The sequence below is a fragment of the Camponotus vicinus genome, unplaced genomic scaffold (genome assembly GCF_025532165.1).
Source record: "Camponotus vicinus isolate PSW18456_S1 unplaced genomic scaffold, iyCamVici1.0 SCAF_13, whole genome shotgun sequence".
NCBI classification, from domain to species: domain Eukaryota; kingdom Metazoa; phylum Arthropoda; class Insecta; order Hymenoptera; family Formicidae; genus Camponotus; species Camponotus vicinus.
The window spans coordinates 782,664-808,574 of record NW_028141949.1 but is presented as its reverse complement, the minus strand read 5'-3'; the positions used below and the strand labels follow the sequence as shown (position 1 = coordinate 808,574).

At 36.4% G+C, this 25,911-nt stretch overlaps 1 protein-coding gene and 1 long non-coding RNA gene across 7 annotated transcripts in view; one reads left to right on the top strand and one right to left on the bottom strand.

Annotated features, from left to right (window-relative positions):
* LOC145964169 (uncharacterized) overlaps positions 1-22,515 on the top strand; it is a 199,722-nt gene extending 177,207 nt beyond the window's left edge. For 2 of the 5 annotated variants that reach the window (XM_083086626.1, XM_083086630.1), the window contains exons 4-6: positions 5,563-5,717; positions 5,987-10,966; positions 11,173-12,384. In XM_083086626.1, coding sequence (XP_082942752.1) covers positions 5,563-5,717; positions 5,987-10,966; positions 11,173-12,066 — 6,029 coding nt within the window. In that variant the 3' untranslated portion in view covers positions 12,067-12,384. Of the gene's footprint in view, positions 1-5,562; positions 5,718-5,986; positions 10,967-11,172; positions 12,385-12,827; positions 12,976-15,403; positions 15,660-16,759 lie in introns of those variants that run through there. The other 3 variants (XM_083086628.1, XM_083086627.1, XM_083086629.1) reach the window with 3 other exon arrangements.
* The window catches only part of LOC145964175 (uncharacterized), a 112,106-nt gene that overhangs the window by 13,771 nt on the left and 72,424 nt on the right, over positions 1-25,911 (bottom strand). The window lies entirely within an intron of this gene.

Below are 25,911 nucleotides of genomic sequence, written 5' to 3'. Positions count from 1 at the left end.
AGTACAAATCGAAATTAATTAATAATTTAATAATTAAATTAATAATTAATTAATAATTAATTTAATAATTAAATTAATAATTTTTAAAAATACATTTTCAAATGTGTGTAAATTAACAATATTTATTATAGCAGTTATATACATAGTACTTTTATATTTACGTAATATTTTTTGATTTATATATCTCATTTAAATATTTATACCGTTATTGCAATAAACTTTTCAAATTTGTTTTGCGTTAGGCAATTCTCGCAATCGATCAAAATCAAGATTTCGCTCGACATCCGTTTTCGCAATCTCGACGACTTCGACAGTCAAACTCGCATACGTGCCCGCGAAACTTTCTCTATCGATCCGGTGTATTAACAAAGTTTTCTGTCAAGTCGGACGTGGAATCGGCGCCATAATCGCCGAGACGTTTATTCACCGTCGCGCGGGAACACGTGCCAACTTTTATTGGAGGAAGACCAAAAGTTTTTCCACCCCGTCAAGTGAGCCGTGATCATTAGGGAAAAAAGTCGAGTCGGTGGTGGAAGAAGGACGACGAAATTGCGGCATTAGTCGGTTCGCCCATCGCACCCCCTTCTCCCTCTCTTTCCCCCGTTTCAGGATCGTCTTTTCTTCATCCGCCGCGTTGGCGCATTAAAACTCGAGAGAAACGCGGTGGAGGGCGAAACGGAGACCGGGTGGAATGATGTATCACCGTGGCCGCCAAACTCTCCAACGAATTTCATTACCAAATCCCATAACCAACCCATCCCGCCGCGTTGCTCCTTTCCCTCTCCCTCCTCCACCCTCCGTTTTTCTTTTTTCCTTACTTCCGCGCCGTTAATTAAGCGGCTGTTGTAGGACGCACGACAAACGCGTTTCCCAGCGTACCTCTACCTGTACTCCAAATTGCGTCGGCTAGAAATTATAATCCGCTTGTGTAGATTGAATGCCGGACGCGACCGTGTCGGCGACCAACGGTTATTAAACTTTCACCCTGGGCTTCTCGCACATTTTAATATTATTCGCAGAGGGGGTTGGGAGGACGTCTCTCGTTTCTCGAACATCGAATTATTCGAATATCGTGAAAAAGGTGTATTTACATAACGTAAATATTGTATATTTTAGAAAATATCACAATTTTTTGTACACATTGCAAAGTTAAAGATTAAAATATGGCTTTATTTGTGGTCTTGTAAAGAGAGAAAATAGATTTATATTTATAAGATACATATAATCTACTTCTCTCTCTTCGTATGCGATATTCCTTGTAAAGAATCTGTTGTGCAATTATCAACAACAAAGACGGATCGATTCGTTGTGTTCGCTCGTAAATAAATTAGCGCGATTCATTCCGGTGCATTGGTGCACTCGTGCGTAGCATCGAGTAGAGAGGGTGAATAGTTTCGCGCTTGCGTCTGGAAATCTGGGACTAAAGTTTAACTCGAGTTTACGGTCGGTGCGTGTATGTGCATGCGGATATACATACATGTCGTTGGCAATGTTTTTATGGGACTTTATAGGGTCGTTTTAACATCGACGCACACTCGCGTCGCTTCGATTCCAATTCTCCGGTGATATAAAACGACACGCTGGATATGGGAGGGTCGGTAGCTTTTTCCCTCGATTTTCTTCTCTTTACCGCGCCATCGGTCTCTGCGCAAACACACGCATACACGCACACATACATATCCTATGACAGAGGGAAGAACGGCAAAGGGAATAAGTGGAGAATGAATCTTTACCGTGGAACGTCGAGCTCTGAGTTTTCATAACGCGCTCACCCCCGCTGGGAGCCCGATTTAATTCCCCCTTTTTCTGATTTTCAGTTTGACTTTGCTAAAAGAGCTAAAAAGGGAAGGGTCTTTGCTTACGTACGATGGATTATATACCGCTCTGGGAGTAGGAATGATTGAACGCCTGCTTCAGTTTTGTCGGTCACGGGAGCAAAATGGAAATCACAATTATCTGAGGCGATCCGCTGCTGTAAACATTTAGTAATGTGTTTAGTAATTGCCACATTAACTTTCCTCGGATATGCAAACTGCTCCATTTTTTATTTACAGAAATGTTCAACAAAATATTTAATAGCTATTTAGGTAATTTAATTTAGTAAAAATTTTTTCTATAGAGAGAGAATTTAAAATTATCTCTGTATGTATTTAAATGATAAATGAAACACGAATAAAATAATTTCCGCTATATATATTCAGATATATAACAGAAACGTAAATAAAAGGTCTCTGCTATGTATTTAGATCCAGTTATTTTAATTAGGATAATTAGTCCAATCTCATTATCGGAAAAAATTAAGAAACACATTTAATGAGACTCATGACATATCACGCAATTATCGAATGAGTAATAATGTTTACATTCAAAATGTGATTTGCGCGATCTTTTGCCATTCCAAGCAATTTTCCTCTGTAAACAATTTTTCCCTGGCGCTCGATCGATCACTTTTGTCCTTGTGGCAGTTACGGCTACATCTCGAGAGTAACGAAAGATTTTATAGGCGATGAACCTCGCACAAGCTACTGGATTTCTAACTGCAGTGGCAAACCATAAAAAATTCTTTTGGTGGATTTGACTTGTATGCGAATGTGTTTGTTTTCGTTGCGTTTGTAGACAGATTAACTCTACCGCTTACACGAGATGACTCTATTAGGGTCTTGCATTCTTTTCGAAAGGTGTATTTACATAGGATGTTGTTGACGAAAATAATCTTCTTAAGAAGTATAGGGGGATGAAACGAAGTATAAACACATGGATTTGATTCGCATAGAGTGAGCAGGAAGATTTTAGTTAATGAGATATTTAATACATTGTGTAATCAAATAGAAAGATTAATCTTTGTAAAATATTTATCGTTGATGTAATTGGTAGATAAAATATATTAATTTGAATTAATCCGGTTGCAGTAAGAGAGAATAGATTGTGGAGAAGCATTTTCTATCTATCACGTCGTGACGAGATCGCGGTGTAGCGGCCATATCCTTAGACCAATCGGCCGGCTCGCGGCCTTCTTATCGCGGCGTCGATCAATAAAGTCCCGGGAGGAGGAAAGAATCCGTTTTCCCTTCGCTGCCAACGACGACGATGACAACGACGAAGACGGCGTATCGCGACCGATGGCGAAGGTGGTGGATACAAGAAGAAGGGGTGAAAGAAGCCAGGCTGTAATTTCCGCGGTGGGGGTTATGGAGAAAGGTGGTGGTGGTACACAGAGTTGATAAGGGTTAATTTCGTACGAGAAGCGAGCCACGATCGTGCGCATAAGGAATAGGGAGAAGGGAATGGGGAGAGAGAGAGAGGGAGAGCAGTGTTGTGGTCCAACGATTGTGTCCGGTTGTGATTCTTGCGCCTGCCCCGAGAGAGTGACGTTTGTTCCCTCGGCGGAGGGTCCTTACTCCTCTCTCTGTTTCTCTCCCAAGCCACCCTCATGTCCGCTCCCATCGGTTGGTCGCGCAAGCGCATTTCAATCTCACTCCGCTCAGTCCGCATCAACGCCTTCGGCGTAACGGCGTAACGACGCGATCCTGGCGGATTTTCATGCTCGTACTAAAGAGAGTTATTTGCTGTCGAGATTGCTGGAGCTTGAAAGTAAATTCGCGACGCTTGTGTCTGACTCTCGTTGTAGGTGTAGTTAAAGCGCCGACGATGCCACCAACGTTCGCCCTTATTGCGTCAGTGAGACCGATAAAGAGTGGATTTATCTCGCGAGATTACGAATATCATCTTTACAAGTGCGTTTGTATCCATAGCTTTCCAAGCGAATTGATGCCTTTGTCGCTGGAGTTAATTTGTTAACAGAAATTGTTCAAATTTTTATTTAAATTCTTCATATAGTATTCTGGAAAAATTGAAAATTTTTTTATTACAACTTTATAGTACGTATTTTAATATTTTAAAACGCTTTTCGTAATTGCAGTCCTGAAATTAATTTACATTATGTTTAAATCTTATCTACAATATTTCATTGATAATAAACCGCACCATATAATTTAATATCCATTTTCAAAACTTGAGAGGAAGATGTATTTTTAGCCAAATCAATGGGAACAACAATCTCCGTGAATGAAAAATGTTTAATAAATATTTAAATTAATTCAATAATTCAATTCTTAATATTTAACAAACATACGTTCCATAAAACGAATCATTTATTACGAGCAAGTTACTAACGAATATCCGAGTGCTTTAACTGAGTACCTGAGACGGTTAAAAACAGCCGCAAACGACGAAGTACATCTTCCAATTACTACGTCGCCCTCTTTCATCGAGTTTAACGACGAGAACGTTTATTGCTCGAACCATTGACTGCAGGCATTCCAAGTAAATGGGTGTGGGGAGACTTTACGCGTTGGCGCGAAAACCCCGGAAGCCACAAAATGGATCCAAAGATTTTACGCAAATCTTTCGTCTCCCTTGGAAAATCGGGTTAAACTGCCGTCAGGACAGACAAGTTGCCTTAGATTCATTACTATGATCGTCCTCCCTTTTCGCTTTCTCTTCTCGTCGTTTTCATGCTCTTCCCCTCTTCGCCAAGAATAATCTGGTTCTCTCCCCGCGTCAATCGACTCGCACAAAGAATAATTATCTTCTGCAGGCTTACAGATAAAAGATCCCCTTGCCTATCACTCTGCGTTGAAAATCCCTCGCCTTTCTAACACGTAAATCACGGTAATTCGGAAGAATCGATGATCCTTGCAACTGTTCTAAGACATGCAAATGATAATATTTTCAAAATATAATCAATTTATTTAATCCTTTCATCTCTTTCTGAGTATATTTATACCGTTTAAAGTACTCTAATTTTGATATTACGTAGTGTATATATCATCTTTTTTTGTATTTATTATTTGTTGAATTGCAGTTTTGGAATTTTTTGTATATATTCTGTATATATTTTTATAATTTCTGTATAAGACTTTTAAAATATCTATTGTTATAAAATATATAAAATTTACATTATACTAGAAAACAAAATGATTTCAATCATGATATTAATTTAATGTACGATTAATTTATAAATATTGCATCAATTAACATATTCGCATACTTGTAATGACTTTTAGCTGTTGCTACCGGTATTCTACATCTACAGACATGATGTGGTAACTCTATTTTGTTATCACATATTCCAAGATTGGTATAAGTCTTCAAAAGTAATTTTCATTCATTTCTTTTTCTTCTATCTTTCAATTGCGATATTTTTCGGAATGAGAATGCAAATTGAAAGAAAGGTCGATGTTTTAAAAGAGATAGAGAGTTAAAGCACGGAAATGTCGGGCTAAATACAATTTAACCTTGTGGCGGGATTTCAAATGGAACATTTGTTTCATTAAGGAGCTTGGAACATCGCCTGAATAATAAGCGAAAACGCCGACGGCGCGGGATTAGGGTGAATAAGTCGTATTTTAATTTCTCTAGCGCCAGAGACTTATTGTCTTTCACAATTGCACTCTCGGGAAATGCTTTTATCGATTCAACTTTAAGTAGATGCCGGCGAATTGAAGATATAATTGAATTCCGGTTCTGGTTTATTAAGAGATACTTTATTGACGTGCGCAGATGGTCACAGCAAGAAGAAGAAGAGGAAACTGGGAGGCATAGGCGGCATTTATTCCGGCGTCTCGGTTTCGCAACTTCTGGTACAACGGGAAAGAGCTATTGCCGCGGTCGCGGCTTCTGGAGTTCAAGGTTCACCGGTGCCTAATGGATCGCAGGTAATTGTGAATTGAATGTAATTATCATAGAATTGCAAATTATCGATTTCTTTTCTGAGCCAAAAATCATAGTTTTGTATAATAATTAAGCATCTCGCAGTATTCTTATTATTTTATAGATAAATTACAAAATCAATTTTTTTTACAAAGAATTATTCAACCGAATATATATATATATATACACGACATATATTTTCTACATGTATTTTTTCATTACGTTTCACTAGATATTTGTCGAAATATTTATTTTATAATTATTTAATTTTTAGGTATGGCCAATCACGATCCCGAATCTGCAAGTCCAACAAAACGGCCAACAAATCTGTCATCAGTCTTTAAATTCGCCTTCCCAGAATCATGATGTGAACAGTTGTGCAAGAAATCCTCAGCAGAGGTTAAACCAACACAATATGTCGGGCATGCTGATGAACAATCCGCTGATAATGAATCAGCAGAGTACAAATTACAATAATATGACTCAACAGCAACAGCAGCTTTTACAACAACAACAACTTATCCTACAGCAGCAGCAACAGCATCAACAACAGCAACTAATTCAGCAGCATATATCGCAACAACAACAATCGCAGCAGTTGTTACCACATCAGCAGCAGCTGCAACATATGCAGATCTTACAGCAGCAACAGGAACAACAACAGCATCAGAATACAATGGTAAATCAATTAGCGCAGCAGCAAGCTCCCCATTATATCAATCAACTGAATCAACAGTCGATGCATGTAATGCAACAACAGCAGCAGCACTTGAATTCGCAACAACAGCAGCAGCAATTGCATTTGCAGCAGATTCAAAAGCATAATATGCAACAACAGCAGCACTTGACTCAGGAAATAGATCAGTCGCAGTCGACAAATTATTCTCAGCATCCTGCTGAAAGTTACATACATCATATGCAGTCATCGCAAGTGTCGAATCAAGCCGCCCTCCATCCGCAATTGCACCAAGTTCACCAGCATCAGATGCAGCCGCAACAGCCTCAACAAAGTCAACATGCTATGCAGCCACAATCATCGGATCATTTTCAGATGCAGATTCAACAGCAGTTACAACAACAACAACAACATCAGCAGCAATTGTCGCAAGTGTGCATTCAGCCGCAATATCCAAATCAGCAAATAAATCATCACTCTGTGGACGTTATGCAGCAGCAAACTGGTTCTGCCATTATGACTAACATCAATGCTACTGACATTCAAAATAGGCACAATCGAGCGTCATCAATTAACGATGAGGATTTAAACGCAAAACAGTTACAACAGCAGCAGCAACAACAGCAACAACTTCTGTTACATAATCATTCATTGCAACGACATCATGTAATTCAAAATGGTTTGCCAAATAATTCTCACGAGAACGTTCAGAGAATGTACGCGCAAAACCAAGTACAATATCCGATGAGGAACTTTGATCCTTCGAAAGGGACAAACACAGATGCAAAGATGGGACATCAACAGCAGTTCGTTCTATCCAATCACACGGGAAGAAGCCCGAATACGACTCACGCCGTTGAGGCGCAGCAGTCTGGTATGGGACCAAATGGGCAACCCGGCAACTTGCATTTTAACAATAGAACACCACCATGGCAGCAGAATCGTGCTGCGACCGTATCCCATCAACCGTCCCTCGTCACTGTGCAGAATATCACCTGCAACTCGTTTGATCGCGTGCCGCCACTTCATCATCACATTCCACAGCCCTCCAACTGGACGGATGAGGCTGCGCGAAAGAAAGCGAAATCGAATAAAATAATAGTGAAGAAACAGCGACAGCACAGTGCTGTAGAGTCAAGAACAAATAACGGATTAGAACATTCGGTGTCAAGTCCAGTAGATGAGTTTAGCGAGAAGAATCAGCAAAATAATAATCAGATAGGTTCAACGTTCAATAGCAGCGGTCCTTCGTTCCTAGAGGATCCCAGCGGGTACCTCGCCCAGCAGACGGCGCTGCTCAACAGCACAATATCGAGACAAACCGGTGTCAGTAGCTCTCAAGTGGGCATGTTGAACAACAATCCGAAAGCGTCGCCTCAGGCCAATCATGGCATGCATGTCTCGAACACTTATAATTCTCAACCAAAGCCTTCCTCTATTGCCAGTCCTACGAGTACCTCGTCGTCATTTGCTTCTGTAAAGAATCACGCGACTTCGCCGGTTGTCGTACACAGCAGTATGACACCGACATCGAGCAACAATAGCACAGATTCCGAGAGCAGTCCGTGTCAAGGTTGCGTCACCAGCGCTGATACACAGTCTTATGTTCAAGATCAATATAAGCAACAGATGCAACGACAGTACCTGATGAATACGGATCAGCGCGAAGATCCTGTCACGTCGTCAACATTCAGCGAACGATATCAAACGAGCAATCAACAACAAATTGACTCTAGACCAATACAAGGCGGTACTGTGAGCACCAGTCATGGATCTCCTATCGGTACGAATAGTCCAGCTAATTCGGATACACCAGCGGCTTCGACACCTGGAATTTCGCAACCAGCAACTCCGCAGAGCCTTATCTCATCGCAACCAGCGACACCACATAGTTATTCGCAACCACCAACACCTCACTCACACATGTCAGGCCAAATGCCCTCCCAAACAATAACTCCACAAACGCAACAACAGCCGTCGCAATCCTTGATTAGTAGTAACATTCAAGAACAAAGATCTGAGACTCCTAGTTCCGGCACAATGAGTTCCAGCTGTATTCCACCTAGCACATCGCCATCTCAGACGTCTTCCTCCGCATCGGACAATTTAACATCTCAAGTGAAACGACAAATAACGAGTAGGCAAAATTCCTTGGACGGTTATCAACCGCATCCGCACGCTGTAAACGCGGTTTCTAGGATATCTATGAACACTTTCGGCGGAACATCGTCCGTGATAACAACTATGGCCAGTGGTCATACAGTTAGCAGTAATACAATTACGTCTGTATTAGCTGGAAGAGCGAATACCGCCACCGTCTCCATAAACACACCATCTGCGATACCGAATCCCGCTATACCTAATCTTTTGCCGAATAAGCCGCAGCATCAAGCACAATCTACGACATTAACGAATGTGCCAGGTGCTTCAGTTACGACTCATTCCGCTGTTTCGCACAATCAATCTTCGACGATGGTGTCTAAGTCTCCGCTCGAAATGGTCCAAAGCGTTGTCAGTAGCATACAAGTACCTCAGACAAGTACGAATTCGTCGTTGCAGCCGCAAACTCAACAGCAGCAGCAACAGCAGCAGCAACAGCAGCATCAACAACAGCATCAACAACAACAACAACAACAACAACATCAGCAGCCACAACAGCAGCATCCCCAAGCCAACGTTCAAGTTCACAACGTCCTCACTTCTGGTGGTATATTAAAACATTCTGCCGGATCGACGCTACCGCCTGGCCATATACTGGTATCTAGCGGCGGTCAACTCATCATGGCGAGTACTGGATCGGCTATCAATGGCGTAATGGCACCTCCTCCACCGAAAATTATTTCCAATGCCAGTTCTATGCCACCGTTGTCGGTATCGCCGATGGTCACTAGCGTGACTGGAGCCGTCAGCCAAGTGATTCCTGCGGTAGCCCAACAAGTGATAGGACAACCGACGGTTCTCGTGAATACTATTCAGACGCCAGTGCTAATTCAGCCTAGCGTGATGACGATGGACGGTATAGGTCAGAATGTGCAGATACCGCATTTAACGGTTGCTACCGGCAACGTTATACAAAACACTCAGTCAATCCTCGACGCAAATCAGGATGTATCTAGAACTGTCAATGCCAATCAAGGTATGACGGTAAATCGACAACCGGCATTATTATCGCCGGAATCAGCGATGACCAAGAAGAAGGCATATAAGAAGCGAAAAGCGAATCCGCAGACCGTAGCATCGATGCTACACATCGCCTCGTCCCAGCAGAACGCTGGTATGCTGATGCAATCGCAGTCGAACTTTGCGCAACAGAACTTTCAGGCTCAGAGTATAGGCGGGCCTATGCTTCAGGCGTTAACTATTGTACCTGGCAAAGGCGGAGCACCGGCACAATTAGTCATGAATGGTCAGACTGGTGCGGCATCTGCACAATTTAATGCTCAGCAAATAATTACGAATCCTCAACCGGCTCAGCAAATAAATCTTCTTCAACCAGTGAATCTGTTGAACGGAGCGACTGGAATGGTTCAAAATTTTCCCACTATTCAGCAGTTTATCGTGCCCGGTTTAGGTAGCATGGTTATGTCTGCTGATGGAACGGCCACATTGCTGCAGGATACGGGCAACATTGGGATGCAGCTTCAGATACAGAATGTCAATGGACAGAATGTGTTGACACCGGTGCAGAGTCATGGTAGTATATTCAATCCCAGTCAAAGTATATTGGCTGCCGGTCCAGCCGGTATGGTAATACGAGCACCGCAAGCGACCAGTGGAAAAATAATTCAGCAGCACAGTCCGGGAGCACAATTTCTTTCACCAAACAGCGGCCAGTTTTTGGTAAATGGAACAACATCTTTCGGAAATCAACTAAGTCCAATAGTAGCAAATGTCAGTCCGAATCAGCAAGTAACATTCAATACCTCGCAAGTGAGACCACCGAACATGCAGGGTCAACAGGAATTCATACAAATGAATGGGCAAACTCTTATGGTACCTTGTGCTACCGCGCAAAACATTGCCGTTTCCTCGGCATCGAATCAACAGAATACAACATTCGTCCAACAGAATACGACGATCGTACAGCAACAAACGACTATGGTGTCTAATAATCAGATACCAAATTTTCAAAGCGCAACTTCTAACGGTGGACAAGCGGTCGAACCTTCTTTAAATCTCGATCAGAATCAATCGTATATCCTGAGCTCCGGTATGATTCAGGGAAAAGCGGCATCATCTTCCCCTAAGAGCGGAATAAATTCGCCATCGTCTGATCAGAATATCGAGCAGCAGCAATATGTACTTGCTAGTAGTAGCACAACTGTTGTGGAAAAAACGGCTCAACAAAATGAGCAACATAGTCCGCTTATGGCAAGGCATTCAGTATCTACGCAAACTGCCGGAAATCAAACCAATGTGGTACAATCGGCGATGATGCGGCAAGGATCTCCACCGGATACGACTACTCATAGTCCTGGAAATAGTCAGAGATCCAATAGTCCGGCCGTGGACACTACTACACACGGTGCAGCTTCGCCAGCGCCTCCGATCACTGCTAGACATCATTCGTCGTCTACGGTAAAAAATAATTTATAATAAGTGGAATAGTTTCTAATTTTTTATTTTAAAAAATTTTAATTTCTTAATGTTATAGAAGAAGATATGATTTAATTTTTGTTTAAATTTTTATTATTATAGCTTAAAAGACGTGTAGAATTTTTTTCCCTTCTTCTAAAGAATATCCGCATTTATTAATTATCACGTGATGCGCAATTTATTTTCAGCCTATGGTTCATTGCGTTTCGAGCAGCGAACCGGATTCGGGCGATGTACAGGTAGCATCGGAAGATTGGAGAATGCAAAGTATCGCCACCAAGGAAATCACGTTGAATCAACCGAGCTTGCACGGAAAGACTTACGTGGAGTCGACAGTGACCACTGGGATCCAGGTTGGTACCCACGTAGAGCAGGTCAACCGTCATCTAACTATAATAGACATGCACCAGCCAGCCGATACGACACACGCAGAAAACACATACGCTGACTCACAGGAGTATATGGACACTTCATCACCAAATCATTCCATTAATTCAGACACAATGGACCACTCTACCGTGGAAGATCAACTAAGCGTCAGTAAAGAAATGACGGATATTTCCCATTCGGAGATTGAGATCAATCCGTTGCAAATCATAGGTCACGGTCATTATCAACCAATCCTTTATCATGGCCAGCATTATGTCCCTAATGCGAACGTTTATCGACAGCAAGCCTTAGTGCCAGATCACGCTCATTATACCATGTCGCCTCAAATTAATAACAAATTCAACGATAAATCGTGCGTAGATAATAATCGCGTCTCTCAAATCGAACAACATGTCATGGAGCAAGAAGAGATCGAACAAAATTCTACAGAGAAATTATTGGAACGACATAACACCGGGATGTCTTATTGTCCACAAAATGTCGGGTATTCGCAAAAATTTGTTAACGTTGGCATCGCGCCGTCCAACTTGTATCCACATTTATATAATTATAGGTCTGACCCTAATGGCATTGCTGTTGTTAACTACACACCTAGTAAGCAAGCCTACATTAATCCATACGTTTATAATCAATTCGTATATGCGCAAGAGGGCGACGATGCTGAGGAGAGTGATTCATCATCAGACGAGTAATCGCAGCTTTCTTTTCGCGCGGGACAAAATTAATTAATTTTGTAAATTGGAATGAGATAGATATATATCAGTGGCATTATTAGGTTGCGATCGGTTTACATTCGATAATATTAAGTTTGTAATTAGTTTGTATTTAACGTTAATAATTTTTACATCCTCACTATGGCGGAGAGCGCTCGTTTATTCGTAGCGTTATTATTTAAATCGTATATTGCAATAATGTAATTGTATTACTAATCGTGTGTTGATCGGATTAATCAGCAAAAAAATCACTCCTTTTTATATATAATAACGAAAAAATAAATTTTTACTGAAAATTATCCTTTTCTCTCTCTGATAAAAATTATATATATGATTCTCTCTCTAAACATATATATACCTTGCAATGTAAGCATGTGTAAACAGAGTTTGAGTTTGTCTCTTTTAGTATTATCGTTTGCATGCACCGATGAATCGCGTGATTTCTGCATTAAAAGCATTGGAGATATCGGTCACAAAATTTTAATCTTTCTAATAATTTTTTCCTTTAATTCTATTTGTTTTTTTTTCTTTTGTATTGTCTGATCCTTGTATATTTTAATTGGAATTTTGCGCTTTTGTCTCCTATGCTCGATCGAGAAAAATAAAAAAATTCTTATAAACTACGAATCGAAATTCTTAAGTAACAAAAAATAATACATTGGCACTGAATGATACACTGAAATGATATTAGCATGCGATTGGTAGGCTTGTGCCTGAGTTGATCGAGTTGTATTTGACAGATCTATACGTCAGAGACGTTGAAGCAAGCCGAAGGTGTGGTGAGCACGGTGAGGTGCGAGGGCAGGGAACATGCCCTCGGCCGCGGAATCAAGCGAAAGCTGGACTCCATCCATTCCATGCATTCTACTCTGCATGAAGACCAAGATGGTCAGTATTGTATGGTACTCTTAGATGTTAATAGTATATGAGTAGTCAAAATATACTTGCGCTTACAATTAGTAACGGTAAAAGCATTCTACAAAGAAACTTTAAATTTAGAACTTTAGACTTGGAAATTATATAATTGTCATTGTAAACGAGAAAGAAATGTAGTATAGATTTATAATCAACATGTACAAAAATTTCCAATTTTTAATAGAATAATATATATCGGAATTAAAAAAAAATATTTAGATATATTTTATACGAGAATACTTAGACTACTTGCATATAAATTATTTTATAATTTAATGACAAGTATATTAAAGTTATATTGATCATATACACAGATTAATACTTTATTTCGATAATCGTAAAAAAGTTTCTTCTTCAGGATGTTTTTCGTTAGTTCTTTGTGAAAATGAGGAACGTAAAGCGTCGGTCATTGTTTTACCAATTCATTTATGATTTCGTTTAGACGAGAGAAAAACAATGCGCTTCTCGTTGCTCTTTATCACCAAATAATTATCGTATGAATGTTATTATTAAGAGTATTTCAAATTATGATTTTAATCGAATTGTTTGCAATTCATATGCTCACGTACACTGTCTAATTTTCATTGGCATTGTCTAACTCTATTTGCTGTTTCAACCGAGTACCACGTATGTCATAATTTTGCCTGTGTGTTAATAGTATTTATGTATTAATTTATTTATTTAATTTGTGTATGCTTGATCGTTGCATGATAAAATGTACGCTTGCCGCATTGCAATTGCTTTGGTAGCAGCTTTTTTCACAATATTCGAGATTCTGCGTATGCAAGAATTGGATGCTAGATCGAAAGGGATCATTCCCTCTTCGAAGCTTTATGCCAGAAAAATATTTTGCGCGAATCAGAACTGAGTTTTTCGAATTAGTCTATGATAGCGACTGATTTATAATGTCGCATTATTAATCATATTAAATGAGAAGTCGAAGAGAGACAGGTAAGTGGCGTCAGTACTAAATATCCTTCATTCATCATGTACGAGTCTTCGACGTCGCTTGGGGAAGTGAAGAAAATAACTTTTGACATTTGTAAATAATGCCCTTGAAGATCCCCTTTTTTTGCGTTTACTAATTGGCTGTCAGGTTTGTTAATATCATCACCCATGCAATTACATTGTCATCCGAGTGGCCAAGGGTCTTGAATCATATGTTCATTTCGGAAGGGGTGTGGCTCACTATCGTGTGTTATTTCAACGTACCTTGTACATATACACCCTCATGTTTTGCGTACAGCATGTGCATATTCCCGAGGATGGAGGTCTTTTTTTTGAATTATTTTACGACTGCGGAACATTTACTGGACAATGATTTAGGTGGATATAAATGTGAAATAAAATTAGATGTTGAATTATAAAGTTGGATTAATAAATTTAGGACGAATTGGAAAATGGAATTGTTATATTTAACTATAATTATTCGCAAAAGTAAGTCAATCAATCATAATTTTTTTTATAAAGAAACTCGCATTAAAAAAGTTAAAAATAATAAAAGAAGGAATGAAAAAGTTTCTTAAAATTTGTTAAAATTTGAAAACCTGGTCTTTTTCAAGTATTATAAGTTCCTTTATTCGCTTGAGCGGTATAAAGAGATTTCTCATAAATGAATAATACAAAAAGAACAATATAGAATAAATAACATTCATATCAAGAAAATCATTGCATGTATTCGAATCATCTGATATTTCATTCTGCCTTTGAACTCGCCTATCACCATTGAATGAAGCTACTAATCATTTTTAACGAGCACATACGCGAGCAAGAAGCACATTGTTACGATACTATTGGACGAGTAGTTAAACCATCAGTTTCAAATATTCCTCTGCGACACGCACTATAAGCATAACGTTTCGCTGTTATGCGTTGCACATCTCGCAATCGAGATCAATACAGATGTATCAGATGGAAATTATGCGGTATCGTATCACGATATGTACGTACACATTTATATACATGAAAATTAATTATTTGTAATTCTATTGATCGTTTCAATAATTGTAAATTTGTGTAGCTAATCGTGGCAAATATTAATACAAAATATTAATATATCCTTTGATCAAACAATTCATATAAGATTAATAAAAATTATTGATATTTTGTAAAGTAAATAAAATCGTGATATAATAGGAGAAAAACATCATTATAAATTCCTGATAAAAAGAAGTGGCAGCAATTTAATATTATTAATATATAATATTTAATATAAAATAACATCATTATATCTTAAAAAAATTATTTCATTTATACGATTCCGTCACAGTTTCCTATCCAATATGTCTGTACAAAAGTCTTTTCTCGGAGATGGGCTTTTTTGTAATTTTTTAATAATCACGCGAAAACAATCGAGATTATAAAGCTCTGAAAGATACCGTGCCTTCTTTGGAACCCCCAGTAGCCGAGACAAAGGACTTAGACGACGGAAACCATGAACAATGGAAACTGATGGTCGGTGACCTAGTGTGGGGTGCAGCAAGAGGAAGCCCGGCCTGGCCGGGAAAAGTCGAATCTTTGGGCCCTCCGGGTACTAAGACGGTTTGGGTCCGGTGGTACGGGGGCGGGGGCGGTCGCACCCAAGTCGATGTCAAGGCCCTCAAGTCCCTCTCCGAAGGCCTCGAGGCGCATCATCGCGCCCGTAAAAAGTTTAGGAAGTGAGTCAGCCACCCCGACAGGGATGAACTATCGAAAGATGAGAGTCTCTTAGAATTATCTTGTCGCTTAATATACATCGCATTAATGTAAATATTCAGGGGAAAACAAAAAACAGGAGAGATGCTTGAGTATTTTTAAATTCTTTTTTTCCACGTCCGGCATTCTCGATTCTAGAGAATTATGATGTTATATATATTAATTTACGCTTTTATTCGGAGCATTATAAATGTCAAATAGTAGAGTTGCATTATGTCGCCTTTTTAAGATTGCATAAAATATGCACGTAATGTTATATAAATTGTATTACGTTTAATTAATTATAATTGTACATTTTTAGAAGAGAAAGAATAAATGAAGAAAGATACGCGTGCTACACGAGATAGATATCTACAGACTTGATACACGAGATGTTCCATTTTTATCGCATTATTAGAACATATTGCGATAAAAATAAGACATGAAAACCTATCTCGTAACAAATTTATATCTAATAATAATAAATCTTCTCTTTTTTCTTTCTGAAGAACTTTTATAGTGATTGTAATCATATAGTATTTATTAGCAAGCCAACAGCCAATTAAATCTATCCCGCATAGCTTACTGCGTAGCTGCGGTTCAATATTCTTGTTAACTTAGCCAAAGGATATTGATACTTATATGTGCTGGACATTAATATGTTAAGTGGTTCTACTTCAATCTCTCAGCCATCTTTCTTCTTATTCCCCTTTCTTTTTTTATTCTGTATTATTAAATATACATATAATTCTAATTTCCACAACACACGCGCGACGTGATAGACGATTGTATAGCAAAATTTTTGAGAAATCTATATTAACACAATCAAATTATTTCTAAGAAAAAAAAATATTTTTCTATGATTCGTTGACGTGGTTTTTCTCTTTGACAAGAAATCGTACGCGTTAATTATAATGTAGCCAACTATTATCACTTATGCTTGGCAGAGTCTATTAGTCGCGATTGTGTGTTTAGCTTTTATATTATGAGCTCAATTATTCTGATCGGTCTAATCCGCACGTGTAATCGCTGGTAATCATTTGTCTAACTGTACAATTTTCTCGTTCCTCCCCTATTTTTCTAGAAGTCGTAAATTGAATATGCAATTGGAAAATGCGATACAAGAGGCGATGGCGGAACTGGACAAGATGACGGAGGCGTCCAGCGACCACAAAGACTTGAAAAAGTCGCCCAAAGTGACATCATTGCCAGCAACCAGTTCAAAGGGTATCAATGGCGCTGGCAAATCGGAGGCCAAGAGATCATCGAAAAGGGCAATCATGGACCATGCCAAAGCCGAACAGAAACAATGCCGGTGATCCGTGTTGATCATGGTTGTTTAATCATGGGTGTCAGTGCAAACATCCGTGCGATCGACACTACATTTGTCGTAAATCGCAAAGTATCGAAGATCTTTGTGCGGAAATGTAATTTTTAGTCAGCTTTCCGTTTAATAAATTATTAATAAATTCTCACACAAATTGTACACATCCTATAAATTACCAATATACTTCCGTTTGCTTCATAATTAACGATTGATTAATTAGATAGAAGTAATTGCGAAATAAGCGATTTTGAAGCAGGTACAATTCAGTGCGATTTAATTTAATCACGATAAATTTTATTACACACATAACGATTCTAACGTGACAAATTAAGTAAGATGGTGCAAAAGTACGTGATGTTAACGTTGATACGTAGTAAATGATGCAAAAATATTATTTAAATGAATCACTTTGAAAGTATATGAATATACAATCATATATGTTTCGGTGATCGTTCACTGTGATTTGCTACATTCGAACAATCGGAATTCTTTGTAAAATCATTATAAGAATTTCATCGCTGAGCAAAAAGAAGAGATTGTACAATGTTATCTCTCTCTAAAACTTTTTCCCATTCCTATATATACATATTACGCTTTAGGACGCTCACACAGCATCGTATGATTATGCGAAAAGCGTCTCCGATAATCAAAAATTTTGTCCATGATTTATTAAATTGAAAGAAATGCTTTTGATGGATACCAGAAACGATGGCCATGAGAATGCAACGCTAAACATAGAATTGTATTACAACAATCTCATATAACAGTAACAAGCATTTTTCTCTTTTTCCTATAAAATTAATTGACAAAGCCTAAGTAATATCTGCTGTAATATTTTTTGTGCATTCTGTTTTATGACGAATAGCATCTGTTTAATAAAGAAATGGTCAGGCATGTAAAATTGCAGTTTTGCATAATTAATAGTGAAATATATTATACATATATATATATATATATATACATACATATGCAAGAAATACTACGGCCAATTCATACAAAATAGGCCTACAGCATGCATTCTCTTAGATTATTTACCCTAATACTAAATATCTATGTAACTACGTACAGAAAGCAAAATATTGGAAGCGATAGTTTTTCACAGATGTTTTTTGATTGATAGAAGGAGATTACATTTATATCATAAGCGAATAATTTGTCACACAATTATTTTATTCAAACACTCGTCTATAGATTCCATTAATAAAGTAATAGAAAAGACGGTGTTTTAAACACAAACTTTCTATGATTAATATATATTATACAATCTCTCTCGATTACTACGCGTGGTTTTTACAATTTACACGTGCCATTTGAAGGCATGGATGTTTCCTGAAAATATGTATTTGCCCATATATTTGGGCGATCGTGTAAGCAAACGTGTATAGGTTTAAAAAGATATTTTTGCGAACAAACCTTCATTACACTATCCATAGAGAGTAATGCATTTTTTTAGAAGGCTATATACAGAGTGTGAATAATTGTTTTAAACCGTGACAACATCGGCTACAGGCTCGTTGAACTATTTTTAATCTATATGCGTCTGCAAAGACGTTTTTGATCCGCGCGATCATCTTTTTAACAAAATGTTCCTCAAACGATATAAACCTGGCACACGCTGCAATTAAATAATTTACGGGTCGATTTTGTATAGTACGTAGTAGCGAAGCAATCCGCTGCAAGATGTGGTTTCCAGGTATTTTTTAACAAATGCACACACACGAGTAATTGACTTTTAACGTCGTTTTAAATATTCAGATTTTTCAGAGCAAATATAACAAATTTCTAGATATTTAGATTATTAAAAATAAAAAGAAATTACATGTAGCTAATGGTAAAATAAAAACAAAACAAAATTTTGACATAAGATTTAAAATATATGCCGTCAATATTTAGAATAAAAATATAATTCGATTTTTCTTTCAAGGAAACGCTATAAACTGAATATTTGAAGTTGCGATAAAAATCACAAGTTTATTTTTATTGAAATAATTTCGACGCGTTCAGAAATGTACAATAGACAATAAAGAAGATGCAAGTATCAAAAAATATCGCGCGATTCCTAATTTGCGTTTTCTATGATTTGTGATTTTGATTTCTTCGAGAAACGCGCATACGTAAATCACGCTGGAACTTGAGAAACTTTGCTATAACTGCACTGGCTGCATAACACTTACAATTAGCTATAAAACGGGTCCGTACAGATTTAGCGTTATATTACATCTGTAAATATGTCAACTATGACGATAAACATCTTATTAACAAATAATGCAGAGAGATATATATAAGAAAGGCCAACAGTGTAACGAGTTTACAAATAAATTATCGTTAGTGAAAACGCATATGCGACGAGTCTGTAAGCTTAGATTTGCCTCTGAGATTAAATCGGAGCTATTCTATATCAAAAGATAATCGCTTGATGTCACCATATATATCCACGAGGAATTATAAATCTTTTATGAAGATGGTTTCTCGGTTCAAACAAAGTCTTGTCCAAAAACTGTACGTTTTCTGTCTTCTCTTAAAGCAGAAAGTCGCCTGAGTCATATTTTTTTTTTACTTTGAGATAATAAAATTTTTATGTATTAAAAAATATTTTTAAATAGTTTTATCATGCTTAGATATAAAATGTTAATTTTTTATAGATATAAAATTTTAATTTTTTTTATATATTTATTTTTCGTAACTTTAAAATTTAAAATGAGCCCGTGTATAATTTATAAAATGTGAATAAAAGAAGGAATTGATGATTTAGTTTTCTTACATTTGCGACTTAGGCCACTTTCAGGCATAATCACAAATATCATATACCATGTGAAGCTCGTAAAAATTTTGCGAGCAGTTTTCCCGGTGCGCATCTCTACTTAAGGACATTATATCAAAATAAATCAAAAGTTCGCGATATCACATATTACTCACTAAGTTTCGCAAAGAAATTGACAGCGGAGAATCGTATTCTCGTTTCCTGCGATACGATTCGTAACGTTTCATCTTGACCAAACGCGTTGCAACGCAACGTTTCATTTGATGAATGGTGAAAAACATATCACGGCCGCGAACGACAATTCTTTGAAATCTGCACGTTTTCAGTAAAACATACTGTGTGAAAATAAAAAAAAGATGATAGAAAGAATATAATACGTAAATGGCTGGCATTACTGTACATACACATACACACATACATACATATATACACACACTATACACACACAACGGGACCGTTAAAAGTTAAGACATTTCTAATTTTTTATTCAATTTCTCTCGCCCAAACTAGCGTTTCAAATGATTCGTAGTTGAATAGTTGAGGGCCGCTTTTATATAATTCAACGAAATTACAGAATTTCCTATTTTTTAAACATTAAATTTTACTAATTATAGTTGTTTTATAATTTTTATAGCAATTTAGTTATATTATGCAATTTTCCATTTTTTAGCAACATATTTACAAAGTATTATAACAGATTTCGTTAATAAGATTATCTATACTCATCTTTCAATAAAGATATTTACGGAGATAATTGATAAACTTTTTATAAAAGTTTTTAGTTTTTATACATGCCAATTTCTCTGCAAAAAAACGGTCCTCAATTCGGTGCGTGAGACTTTGCTAATTTCTTTCTCTGGGATCGATGTGAATTAAGATGTTTGCCGAGAGTACTTGTCCCTTCGCTCTCTCGAGCATGCAATGCGAGAGAGTGACCGTAGTTTAAAAAAGAAACCAGTGAAAACTTACCTCAGTGACATATACGCAAGAATCAAACGTCTTAAGAAGAATCGAGAATATATACTGTAGTGCCGATGCTCTTTGTATATTTTCCATGATATTGTAAATAGATATACATATACATATATACATTTACGCGCCTTATTAATAATCACGCCGTGCGAGATGAACAGTCGACGAGTATGATTGTTTAATGCTAAATGCAAATGTTGGCGAATGAAGGTATTAATTATTACACGAGCTGTCGAGCGAACGATTTTAGGCGTTAATAATGCATCTCTATCAACAGCGAACATTGTGGCTTCTAATTATTTAAAATGTCGCGAAAGATGACTGGGAAAGAAAAAAAATATATTATAGGGCTATTTTATAAGAACATTCTTTACGGGTCATTACATGATGTAAGTAGAGTACGTTTAATATATGCCACATTTTTATACAACGCCGTATGAAAGTAAAAGGGAAGAAGTAGCTCTTGTACGCATACAATTAAAACAAATCTGTCTTCAACGTATGTTTATTACTTAATTTTTCACTCAATGTAAGATTATTTGGATCAAAAATAGATCTTTCACGGGCAAACTTCTTCCTCGATGGCTCAGTCAGCTCGGACATTGCAAGTTTTAACGAAGGGCCTACATCGTCGAAAATTGTTGCGTCGCATCGACTGAACGGAGGATTATGACATAGTAGCGTAAGAAGATAGTTGACAGTTTAATCGGACGGACGACAATTAGGCGTGCGCGCGGCGAACCTTTTGGAGAATTATATACCGATAGTTATTAGAGCGTGAAATAAAAGTCACGAGATTTTTCGGCAGATATATTTATTGCTATTATTATTTATATCAAAAGTAGAGTATTTACGGAGCGGTTTCGTTCGCTTGTTGTGTTTTGAGAGAGATATAATGAAGAAACGAGAGAGTACGCAGGCCATTTTTGTCCTCTGTAACGGAATGTACAGTGTGCGTGTGCGCGCAAAAATGTAGATGACGAAACAGTGTGCATGTGCGAAAAAGTCGAGATAAGGAAGGAAACGGAATTCTTTTAGCGAACGAATTGCAAGTGGCACCAAAAAAGAAAGAAAGGAAGAAGCGAAACGGTCTTACTAGTAACGACAAACGACTTATCGTGATTGAAATTACCGGTTAACAAATTTAGGAGAAACGCGACGAATGCACTTCGATGTACATTATAAATATTATTGCAAATAACATAGCTATATATATATATATATATATATATATATATATATATATATATATGTATGTATATATACGTATATATTATATCAATTGTCAGTGGTATTACAATAAGAGATGATAATTTTATATTTACAAGATAGAGAGGTCATTAAATCTCTCTAAATGAGTATAATATACATATGTACACGATTCCCCCGATTCCTCCCCACACCCGAATTCCGTGCTAGGACAAATTAGCAAAAGCTATCTTATTTAATATTTGGCATAATATTTATATATAAATATAAATATATAAATATGAATATATATAAATATATAAATATAAATACAAATATATATAAATATATATATATACATATATGAGAGATAGGAAATAAAATAAAGAAGAAGATAGTCTCGGAAAGAGCAATATTTGCCGGACCCGAGAAAAAGTATGAAGCTATGTGATCCACTACTACACTAGTAGCTTTTAGATGTAAAGACTTATACTTTATTTTGTAAATTTTGTTTATACAATGTTTGATCGTTCACGCATAATACTATTGTATGTGAAACTAAGTTAATAAATCATTAACATGTGAAGTTGAATCCTGTGTAGTCTATTTCGTTGATAATTTATTAATAAATAAGCTTATACTCTGCTGAGGCTCTTTTTTAATAAATGAATTCTTTATACTATAATATATTTTGCGAGATTTATTCGCATCACATCTTTTGATAAAAGCCTTCAATACTATTAATTTGATGAAATTTATTCTATTACATAATCTAGTAGATTTTAACAATTTTTTTATTCAATTTATAAAACATTATATTATTGATTTTATATAGATATTATATTTATTATATTTTTTATTATAGAATCTTTAAGTAGGAATGCTAAAAAATATTTATTCGATATAATCGATCATTGCTTTTAGTGGAGTTAATTAATTTTATCTTTGTGTATGATAATCTATTTTGATACCGATAGTCAAGATAGTAGTATACTAAATGTTATTGATTCCCTTATGTTTAATTGTATGTTCGCATTCATTTGTGTATTTCTTGGTAAACTGTTAAGGCATTTATAAAGTTAGTTAAATAACATTATAATTGAAATAATTAATAATTTTATTCATATCTAAACAGAAGAACAGCACCATCTATTGAGGGGTGGTTAAACTTGTTGAGGGTTGATTTCGATTTATATTAAATTTCGTGTTATTTTTGTGGTGAAAACAATCTTGTATTTAGATGTGTTATGTATTTGCATGTTTTATAAACTATATTATCAGTATTTAAAATGTGCTGTCAGTATTTAACAAAAATTAAATCAGAAAGAGATGGTAAAAAAGTTGCGGACAGTATCCATTTTAGTGACAAAGATAGATGTCAGGTCCATCCTTGCTAGAACGATGAATCCACATAAATTTAGAAACTCTAATATTGATTAAAAATAATAACATTTTATACGTGAAATTCTTACAGATGTGCATGAAAATAAAAAATATTAATAGTATTTATAAATGTGATATTTCCTTCATTATTATATATATAATTCAATTTCCGTATTTATAATTTTACACATATTTATTGATTTAATTTTAGGGCTAGTTTTAGAGCTAGACACGCGCACATACAATTCAGTTTCAGCAAATCTCGCGCAAAAAAAGTATTTATTTTTGATGAAAGAAGTAAATTTAATAATAGTTAAACGGAATAGAAAATAGAGATAAGTTTTCAATTTTATTATTTTAAACTGTATAAAAAGAATAAAAAAAAATAATTATGAAATAAATTTGCAATTTATTAAAAGAACGCATACATTGAATTAATGTCAAATCAATATTCAAGACAATTGCGAGTGCCAGAAAAAAAATCGCCTTACATACATCGTTATTCGGGAAAAATAACTTCAATTGCCAAATAATACGTACGCATATTGATTTTCAATCGAATAGTATTTCGAGAATTTACGATCAGCCTTCTGTGAAATTTCTCTCACATCAGGTTATTGTTTTCGCGCGTCATAGTATCGGCAGCTTTCTTTTAGTTTTTTCGCATGGCGTCAAGGATATAAGAATAAATCGCTCGCTCTCGTGTATAGAGAAGAAAAACGCGCCTCGAGCTGAGATTGTCTGCGTGAACCTGATGGCTGTATGGATCGGCACTGAAACGATTGCGTTGCCTCGCAGGCGTAGCATCGCGATGCAGGAGCCGTTTCTGAAACACGAAACGAACGAGACGCGTTCTCCGTTGCTTATTTCTCTCTCGAGAACGTACCCGAGCGTGTACGAATACGTCTACATGCATGAACCAGTAGCTGTACCAGGAACTGCTCTTATGCTAATTTGATCAATTTTACAAGAATAAAAGCTGATATATTTTCAATGAGTTTTTCGCTATATACGTATAAATGCAATGTAAAAGAACACATTGATTATTGCATTATTATAAATTTATAAATAAACGTGAGAATTATTTTCCCTCATCGATAACTTCGAAATCGGGAATTCGAAATTTTATCGATTTTAATCTCTTTGCAGATACATCTCTTTGCCATAGGCTAAGTTGGTTACATGTTATAGTCCTTGTTTCGGGGCCTCATTAAGGGCCTAAATTGTGCCTTGCTAAGGCCGTCCCTGTACACCCCCCATAACGTATGGTACGTACAATCGATAGTTCACTCATCCGGCGCTAAAAGGGTTAATGATGCCTGCCATGCGTAAATGGCGCTCATGGCATCGGACAAATGAAACGTAATGAGCGGATCGTGCATGGTGGTACGCACCAGCGGCGTGTCAGGATCGCGAGATTCGTAATAATACCCTATCCGGGACCGGCACTCGACTGTACAGACATATCATGCCGAGGGCGTGAAATCATACAATACGATTAGCGGCTGTATTCCATCCTTTATTGCGCGCATACCAAATGACTCGGCGAGATATAATAGGAACTTTCTTTCAAGCGATCTACGAGTATAATTTTATTTATTTCAAAAACATATTTTTATAGTTCATGAATCTTAAATGAAAAAAATTTTCTTACCAGTATCTGTCAGTATTAAAATATAAAAAATAAGCTTATGCGGCTCGACTTGGATTTGTCAGTAAAATATTTGCGTTGATGGATAACAAAATATATTTTTTATATCAATCAAAGAAGCAAGTAAAAATTGCTAGTTAATTGACATTTGTCTGGAGATTGTGAGAAAATTAGAAAACACTGATCTTATCGTTTAAAAATTAATGTTAGACTTGGATTAATATCTGTTACACATGTGACTTGACACATCATTAGACACATCATTTGATATAAGCGATCGCATAAAGTGTCCATTTCCGCGCGCGAAATCGATGAGAGTAATTCACAAAGTATACCATTGAGAAGTATTGATTCGCTGGCTCGTTTCTATGGATGTATCTATATGATAGAATTGTAAAAACAGATAAAGTGCTATTTTAATATTCGAGTTATAGAAAAAAATCTCATTATTTCTATATTGAAATAAATGTTTGATACATACATCCTGTTATAATCGTTGTTTATTAAAACAATATGATTAAGTAAAATATTCACGAAGAGAAAATCAATAACAGAGCTTTAGTTTCAGCGAGAAAGTTGAGATATCCTATTTTAATGTCTGAAAATAAAATATTAAATTGTGAATAAAGAGATCGGAAAAAATATCACATGAAATATTCCTTGTGCGAAAGAAGAATGAGAAATCTATCCATTTCATAATAATTTAAAACATTTTAATAAAGTTAATTAGGAAAATTAATAGCTAGTTCTTTCTTAAGAATTTTATGATATTAGAAATAAGAAAAAATGTGAGAGAAAGAGAGTAACTATGTAATCATCGTTTTTAATAACTTTATAAATTATTGTATTGATTATTCTATCTATAATACTTTTTTTATTTAATAGCATTTCGGAAATAATTTATCATCAAAGCTATTCCAACGTCGCATTATTTTCCACTCGTGATATTTAAGA